Source organism: Fringilla coelebs (assembly GCF_963513975.1).
Source record: "Fringilla coelebs genome assembly, chromosome: 3".
In the NCBI taxonomy this organism is placed as follows: Eukaryota; Metazoa; Chordata; class Aves; order Passeriformes; family Fringillidae; genus Fringilla; species Fringilla coelebs.
The window spans coordinates 5,551,509-5,560,144 of NC_140030.1; the positions used below are offsets into that span (position 1 = coordinate 5,551,509).

The 8,636-nt window shown below is 51.2% G+C and overlaps 1 protein-coding gene across 1 annotated transcript; it reads right to left on the reverse strand.

The window, feature by feature from the left end:
- Positions 1–1,842: 1,842 nt before the first annotated feature.
- Positions 1,843–7,907, reverse strand: LOC311151312 (opsin-5-like; the record flags this gene model as incomplete). Its single annotated transcript, XM_084201666.1, has 4 exons — positions 1,843–2,190; positions 3,008–3,339; positions 3,935–4,228; positions 7,835–7,907. 4 exons carry the CDS (start codon positions 7,905–7,907, stop codon positions 1,843–1,845), a joined length of 1,047 nt encoding a protein of 348 aa, XP_084057792.1.
- Between the last annotated feature and the right edge of the window lie 729 nt (positions 7,908–8,636).

The following is an 8,636-nucleotide window of genomic DNA, read 5'->3' on the forward strand; positions in this document are numbered from 1 at the left end:
AATTTTCTATAAAAAATCTGTAAGTTATTCCTGTGCCTCAATAGCCAGAGACTGCCTAGAAGCTTTTTCAAAGTAGGGCATTGAAATGAAACTTATTTCAATACATCCTAGAGTTTTATTTGTATTATTTAACTTTACATGTCATCATCTAAGTAGGGAGCTCCTCAGTGGAAAGAAGGAAGCCAAGGGTGGCTGGCTCAGGTTGAGTGTCTGCATTGTGAACCTCCTAAGAGTGGTGAGAAAACTCCTAATACATCAGAGATCTGATCTGTTGGAGTTTTGAGATCAAATTTCTGTTTGTATTGAGGTGGTTGTGCTGGTGATTGCAAACATGGGGTGCCCAGACTTGCCCCTGAACTCAGTTCTTGCATCCTGAAAAGACAGCACAGTCCAGGGCGGGGTAGGAAATAACCATGGAATTGTAATGTGACCATAAATTACCTTCTCAAAACAACAACCAAGCAGACCTGGTGTTATGGTTGTACTGAGTCAGCAAACTCTGCTCCCAGCTGCAGTCATGTCAGTGCTTAGCCAGGGGGGAATTTGGGATCTCAGGAGCTCCCATGGAAGCCATGAGAGCCAGGACTGCATCTGCCAGGTGACGCTGCTAGGAAGGTCACCTGGGGAACACCTTGTGACATCCTGGACAGAGAATAGCTGCAGAGAAAGGATGGTGAAGCACTGCAACAGACTGCCCAGGGAAGTGATGGGCTCATCATCCTTGGAAGTGTTCCAAAAATATGTGGATGTGGCACTGGAGGACATGGTTTAGTAGTGAACACAGTGATGATGGTTGGACATGATTTTAGAGGTCTTTTCCAACCTTAACATTTCCAATTCCAAGTGCTCTAACAGCTTCTGTGGCAGAAGAGCTGTTGTACCTCAGCCAGGAACAGCTGTAGGACACAGTTCCTCCTGCTGAGAGCTTCCCTTCCCTTCCCTTCCCTTCCCTTCCCTTCCCTTCCCTTCCCTTCCCTTCCCTTCCCTTCCCTTCCCTTCCCTTCCCTTCCCTTCCCTTCCCTTCCCTTCCCTTCCCTTCCCTTCCCTTCCCTTCCCTTCCCTTCCCTTCCCTTCCCTTCCCTTCCCTTCCCTTCCCTTCCCTTCCCTTCCCTTCCCTTCCCTTCCCTTCCCTTCCCTTCCCTTCCCTTCCCTTCCCTTCCCTTCCCTTCCCTTCCCTTCCCTTCCCTTCCCTTCCCTTCCCTTCCCTTCCCTTCCCTTCCCTTCCCTCTGTGCCATTTGGGACACACACAAGCCATCCTTCACTGACTTCCACCTTCCCACCAAAGCTCATCCAACCAAGGCTGCTCAGCTCCTTGGATTTGTGCTTGGAGAGTCAGAGCTGCACCTCTGAGAGAACAAGGAACCCGAGATCTCTATATCATTTTGGGAGCAGCCACATTCTCACCTCTTCCTGGCAGTGAACATTTCTTGCTCCCCATATGGTTTTCAGTCTGAATTGCTGGAAAACTACATACTCAGGTCTGTTTATTTGGTAACACTGTGCAACCTATGGTTTTCTCTGATGGCTGTTTTTCTGGTAGGGCCAACAGTTGGCAGATAGATTGCATTAAAAAAAAAATCAACAAAAATAATAATTCTCTTTTTACCTGAAAATAAGTTTAATTTACATGATTTTATGTTTGGTACATAAATCTATTTCCCCTAAAGTGGAATTTCTTGGGGAAAAATTAGATTTTTAATTTTTCTATGAGGCTTAAAGACAATATTTGAAAGTTGCTTAAAAATATATACCTAAACCTCTGTATTGACATGAGATATGCAGTGACAACCTCATTTGCTGCATCCCTGGGAGTGAGGCCAGGCTGATCCCACAGCTGCATTTCAGGGAGCTGCAGCTCCCAGGTTCTGCACCTTGGGCGCCGCAGACAGACGGATGTTGTCCCTCCCGCTCCACATGGTGGACACGGGATTCTCCATGGAGTTGTCGGAGCTGAAGTAGTGAACCCTCCAGGCACAGCAGCACTGCAGCTTCCTCACCTCGCAGCGGAAAGTCTTGCTGAAGACGTAGTAGATGAAAGGGTTGTAGGCCGTGGAGGACTTGGCAAACAGGCAGGGCAGCAGCGTCACCACGGGCTGCAGGGAGTCGCTGGAGTTAAAGATGGACCAGAAGCTGGTGGCTGCATAGGGAGTCCAGGAGCTCAGGAACCCCACTGAGATGAGCACGGCCATCTGCAAGGGAGCAGAGCTGTTTGCAGCTGGACAGACAGGGTTGGGTGCCCTGGCACACGAGGTGTGCGTGGGACACACCCAGGCTGCAGCACTCAAAGCTGGGCTTGCTGGGCCCTCGTGACAAGGGAGACACCGAGGGGCTGGAGCGGGTCCAGAGAAGGGAACTGAGCTGGGAAAGGGTCTGGAGCACAGGTCTGATGAGGAGCAGCGGGGGGAGCTCAGCCTGGAGAAAAGGAGACTCAGGAGGACCTTATCACTCTCTACAACTCCCTGGATGCTAGAGCTAGGCTAGGTGGGGGTCAGGCTGTGCTCCCAGGTAAAAAAATGAAGGGACAAGAGGAAATGCCCTCAGGTTGCACAAGGGGATGTTTAGATTGGATATTAGGAAGCATTTCTTCACAGGAGGGGTTGTCAGTCATTGGGACAGACTGCCCAGGGCAGTGGTGGAGCCACTGGCATTAGCAATATTAAAAAAAAATGTGTTGTTGTGGTGCTTAGGGGCATGGTTAAGTGGTGGACCTATCAGTGCTCAATTAATGGTTGGACCTCATGGTCTTAGAGACCTTTTCCAACCTTAATGATTCAGTGATTCTGTGACTGGCCTCTAGAAAGCTTGGATCAACTCTGCTTTTCCACAAGAAATGCACAACTGAAGTCCATATTTGGAAAAAATATTATTACTTAATATTAATATATTAAAATCCTGCTTCCACACAGAATTTCTTTATAGGTCTCTGTAATTCCATGATTCTGTGAGCTTTGCATGAGCAGAGCCAGCTCTCTGCCAGCTCCTGATTACTGCACAGGGATCACTCACCAGGGTCAGCTTCTTCTCCAGTTTGGCTGCATTGGGGATCCTGTCAATATTCTGGATTTCTTGGTATGCTTTATGAACCTTCCAGGCAATCCCCAAGTAACAGGCAATGATGGTCAGTGCAGGCAGCACCGTGCACAGGAGGAACATGCTCAGGATGAAGGAGAAACCATTGGAGGAGTTGTGGAATTTGCTCCAGGCTATCGTACAGGAGATGCCAAAGGGCTCAGGGCCGTAGTGGCCCCAGCCCACCAAGGGCAGGATTGCCCAGAGCAAGGAGTAGAGCCAGATAAAAGCAATCAGGATGCAGACAGTGTTCTTGGTGATTTTGTTACCTGCAAGAAAGAGGAAGAGCAAGCATAGATGGATCCCATCCCAGCCACATGGGGGTTTGCCATAACTCCTCCTTAGACAGAAGAATGGTGACCCCAGACACACCCGGGCTGCAGGTCCCTAACCTTGGGGCTCCTGGAGAAGCAGCGTCAGAGGATTGGATGAGACTGAACACAGCCCTCAGTGCTCATTTGGAGCTTAGTAAGGCAGGGAGCTTTACAGGATCAATTTCACCTTGAATGTGCTGTGGTCCCAGCCCGGGAATGCCAGAAGAATATTCCTTCCTTTTAAGTTCCAGAGTATCTGCTTGGATACAAACAGGAAGGGAAGGCAGTCTGGTCCTGGAAAACATTTGTGCTCTCCATTTTCAGGTAGTTTCACTTGGTAAAACTGAGAAGTGAAAAACCTCACCGTTTCATACAGAATTTAATTAGGTCCTTCTGGGAACACCAGGATTTGATACTGCAATCAAAGCTGAGACTTATTCTGCTGTTACTGACCTGGTAATCCACACCACATTGCACAAAGCGCTTCCCAGAGCAGCCCAGCCCAAACACAGCAGCACCAGGTGAGCAGACAGGCTGCTGGATTACTCACTGTTGGATTTGGATGAGTTGGTGACGAGGAATCGGATCACGGCCATGGCACACAGGGTCATCATGCTGCAGACCCCGAGGAGGAAACCCATCAGGGCATAGTAAACACAGGAGGCGTCTCCCCCCAGCCAGGCGTGGTTCCAGGCAGAGGCAATGGCCAGGGGGTACATGCTGAGGGCCATGCCAATGTCTGCCACCGCCAGGTTCACTGTGAGCAGCTCTGGTGGCTTCAGCAGGGACGAGCGTCTCACAGCCGTGGCAAGGACAGCAGAATTCCCAAGGATTGTCAGGATGGCTGAAAGGGAAGGACCAACACAGACAGGAACATCACATGGTTAATGCACCTGGGAAATCCACTGGAAGCATGTGAAGTGCCCGAGAGGGGCTACAACAGAGCTGAGGAGGGACTTCTTACAAGCTTATGTAGTGATAAGGGGGAATGGCTTTAAACTGAAAGAGAGCAGGTTTAGATTTGATATCAGGTATTCTTCCCTGTGAGGGTGGGGAGGCCGTGGCACAGAGTGCCCAGAGAAGCTGTGGCTGCCCCTGGATCCCTGGAAGTGTCCAAGGCCAGGTTGGACAGTGTCTCAGTCCCTCTGGGAGCCTCTCAGGAACCCCCGGCCAGCCCTGAGCCACAGACACTGGGGGAGCAGCCCCAACACGGCCGACAGTGGGGAGAGAGACGCTCTCTGTGCCCCGAGGGGGCTGGGGGCAGCCGGGCTGGGCACCTTTGCAGCAGGAGAGACACCAGAGACAGCGGGGGAAGATAAAGGGACCGACCCTTAGCAGGGGTAAATCCAAGGTTTTATTCAGGAGCTCTTAGCAGGGGTAAATCCAAGGTTTTATTCAGGAGCCAGGGGAGCTCCAACACCTCAGGGGGCCTCCTGCCGGGACCCCCAGGAGTTGTGCCAAGGTTACATATAAAGGGAGGTGGAACCCCAAAAGTAGATAACACTTTACCAACCAGTAAATGACCCTAAGGGATGGGTACTGGGGGATGGACATTTAGGACAGAGTACAGGGCAAGTCTCAGGGGCGGAGCCCTGGCCTCTGGCTGATCACTCCAGGTCTTGGACCGAAGCTTCTAGGTGGAGGGGATGGGGGTGCTGAGTGATTGACAGAGAGCCAGGGTGGGGATTTGGGGATGATCTCATCAAGGGAGAGGAATTACATAGGTAAAGGGAAAGGGGTACAATCTGGGATAAACTGTTTGGGAAAACTACAGGGATACAAAAACCAAACTACTTCAAAGTATTACAATGTATAAAAACACACTACAACAGGACAGGGCTTGCAACAACCTGGGATAGTGGAAGGTGTCCCTGCCCATGACAGGGTTTGGAATGTCCTGTCACTGCCTATCCATGTGAAAAGTCACTTTCTGTCTTTTTTATAAGCCCCCTTTAAGTACTGGAAGGCCAAAATGAGGTCTCCCTGTAGCCTTTTCCAGAGAGAACCCTCCAGCTCTCCCAGCCTGTCTCCAGAGTGAAGGTGCTCCAGCCCTCAGAGCATCTTCGTGGCCTCCTCTGGACCCACCCTAGCAGGTCCACGTATTTTCTGCACTGAGAAAGAATATCTTCACTTCTCCTTCCTGCTGAAGCACTCCAGCCATCCTGGCCACCTGTCCCCTGCACTTCCCAACACCTTCCCTCTCTGTGACTTCCCTCACCTTCAACTGGAGCTCCAGCACTGCGCTCTGAGCTGCCTGGGTGGTGGGCATGTGCTGTCTGGGCAGCTCAGAGTCCTTGCTGATCCCAGAGAACGTTCCCATGATTGTTCTGGTGGTCTCTGAGAGCAGTGGGGCCAAGGGAGTTTAGCCAGGGGCGTGCAACAGACCCAGAGCTTGCTTTGCAAAAGGAGCTGCCAGGCATACATTATTCAGGTGTGCCACAGGGCTTCAAAGTGCTGGTGACAGCAGCATCAGAAGTACACGCACCAAACAACTCATTTTCTCTCTTCTTTCAAGTGAACATGGTGCTCTAGCAACATTTTGATGAAAGGTTTTCCTGAGAAGGTGTCCTCTAAAGTCAGAAGTGAAAGAGGGAGACAGACAAAGATTCTGTCCTGTTCCCTTGTGGCATGTCCCCAAATGCCACATCCACACAGCTTTTAAATCCTCCCAGGGATGGTGACTCCACCACTGCCCTGGGCAGCCTGTTCCAATGCTCCACAGCCCTTTCCATGAAGAAATGTTTCCTAATATCCAATCTAAACCTGCCCTGCTGCAACCTGAGGCCATTTTTTCTTGTCCTGTTACTTGTTATCTGGGAGCAGAGCCCGAACCCCCCTGGCTGTCCCCTCCTGTCAGGAGTTGTGCAGAGCCACAAGGTCCCCCCTGAGCCTCCTTTTCTTCAGGCTGAGCCCCTTTCCAGCTCCCTCAGCCCCTCCTGGTGCTCCAGCCCCTTCCCTAGCTCTGTTCCTTTCCCTGGAGTCACACCAGCCCCTCATTCTGTTTCTTGCAGTGAGGATCCCAAAACAGAACATCCTCAGGCTTCAGGAGGAAAAATGAACCCAGTTCACTTTCTTCTGTAAGAGCCCAGCCCTTGTACCATATGCAGGAAGCAGCTCTGTGTCAGAGGTGACACCCAGGCCCAGCCTCTCCTTCCCCTTGACAGAAGCTCTTCCCCTCCATCCCTGCCTGTGGGCAGCTGATGGACAGAGCCATAACTGTGGGACAGTAACCAAACAGCTGGTGGTGAATGCTGCTGCCCATCCCTCGCCTTGTTCCTGATGAAAACATCATTTCAGGGCACAAACGTGCCGCCCCAGTGAGTGGCAAAGCTTTGGATGAATACAGCACCTGATCCCAGTTCAGCTCACTGCTTTATTTCTGAGTCCCTGCAGGATGCAGTGAACCTGGCTGCCACACAAGGCTCTGGATCCCTGCTGGAAGCTGTGCCTGGAGTTTCAGTGCCTCAGAGTCCTTTAGGGGAGGTGTGGGACTGCAGCCTAGTGGAACACAAACATGGGGAGCTCCAGCCTCCAGCCCTTTTTTGCTGCCCCTTGCCATCGTGCCTTAACTGCATCTATGTGTTTACATTTCTGAGAGACAGGAACTGGCATCCTGACTTGAAAAAGCCCTTCATTTTTTGTAAACAGGGATTTTCTCACCCTGAGTTGTGCTCTACTGTGCAGAACAAGAGGAAATATGAAGTGCTAAAGTCCAGCACTTCTGCCCAGAGCCTCAGTATTAAAGCAAATGAAAATACAGGCTTGTCTTTCTTATGTCAAACTGAGTTTTCAGGAAAGCTAAAGGAAGGACTCTTAGGGAAAATTCAGGTGGAAAGCATGCCTAAACAAGTTCCACTCCTCTCCAAATCTACAGGGGTAGAAAACAAATGTCTGTGTACATGCAAGAAGCAGACATGGAAGAAAACACTTAACTGAAGCCATGGGCTGGTAGCTATCCCCACTTTTATTTCATTTTCAATCTGCCTGTGGCAGGACAAACAGGCTGCTGCAAGACCCAGAACTGCTATTTGGAAACACTTTGCTGTTCTGTAGCAGTGCCTCCTGCCCAGACACAGCAGAATGACACCTCTCCCACCCAGGGTCAGCCCACAGCTGCTTCCCCCTGACCAGTCCCAGGGGCTGAGCTGCCCTGGCTCAGTTCTCAGGGCTCAGCTGCCACAGAAAGTAACACACAACTTATTTCAAATACTTGTGATGCCACAGAGGCTAATTTGTGCTGGCCATTCTTCAGCATCAAAACAAGATTCCAAATCCAAGAGTGGAGATTCATCCTGGCTGCCAGCCAACCCCAGAGCACTAAGCAGGAGAACCTGTGGGGAAATATTTGCTGTCATTTCCCTCCAGGTTCTTCTGCCTGACCATGGCACAGACAGGGAGTCCCTGCCTCCTGTTCCCCAGCTCCAAGCAAACCAGCAGGCTGTGAACTCACCTATGATTAGAAGAAAGACCCCAGCTCCATAATCCACTACTGGGTGGAGTTTGGAAATGTACTGCTCCTCCATGGTCCCTTGGGGAGATGGCTGAAGGTTTTCAATCAAAGGTGAAGACGCTGCAGGAGCAAAGAGCTCGTCCTCATGGTTTGCCTGCTGCAGGTGAGAGCTGGTGTTGGGTGCTGGCAGTGCAGGGACCCTTCTGCTGCCTCCTTGTGCTGCCTGTGGTGTGGCAGGGCAGAAGCCTGGAGTGAGAGGAAGGGTTTTCCCCCGGGAGGCAGAGTGAAAGCCAGGCAGAGCTGCTGCCAGAGCGATCCCGCCTGCCTGGCTGGCAGAGCATCTCTCCTCCCACCCCTCCTCTCCCACCCTTTTGCTCCTTGGCTTGCCGGGAAGATTCACAATGCAAATCCCCTCAGATGAGCAAAAACCAATTGTTCTTCAACCACCAGCAGCCCTGGGAAATAAAGCCAGGCTGAGGGGGTTGGCAAGGGAAGGAAGGTTGGGAGTTTTGTTTTTCAGCTTTATGGCTGAGTGTGGGAGACATGAGGTTAGGGCAGGAGCCTCTGAGCTGAAGTGCTAGAGGAAAGGTGTTTGCTGCAGGGGTTCAGCAGGCTCAAAGTCACACCACTGGAGACAGGACTGTCTGAGCTGCTCCAGTGCAGAACGAGAGGATGCTCTGTCCAGTGCAGTGTACCAGAAGAGAAGCAACCTCTGAGGTCACTCTGTGACACTCCAGAGTTCTGACTTGGCCAGCAGCCACAGGAACACCTCACCTCTCCTTATCATATCTGTGTTTTCCTT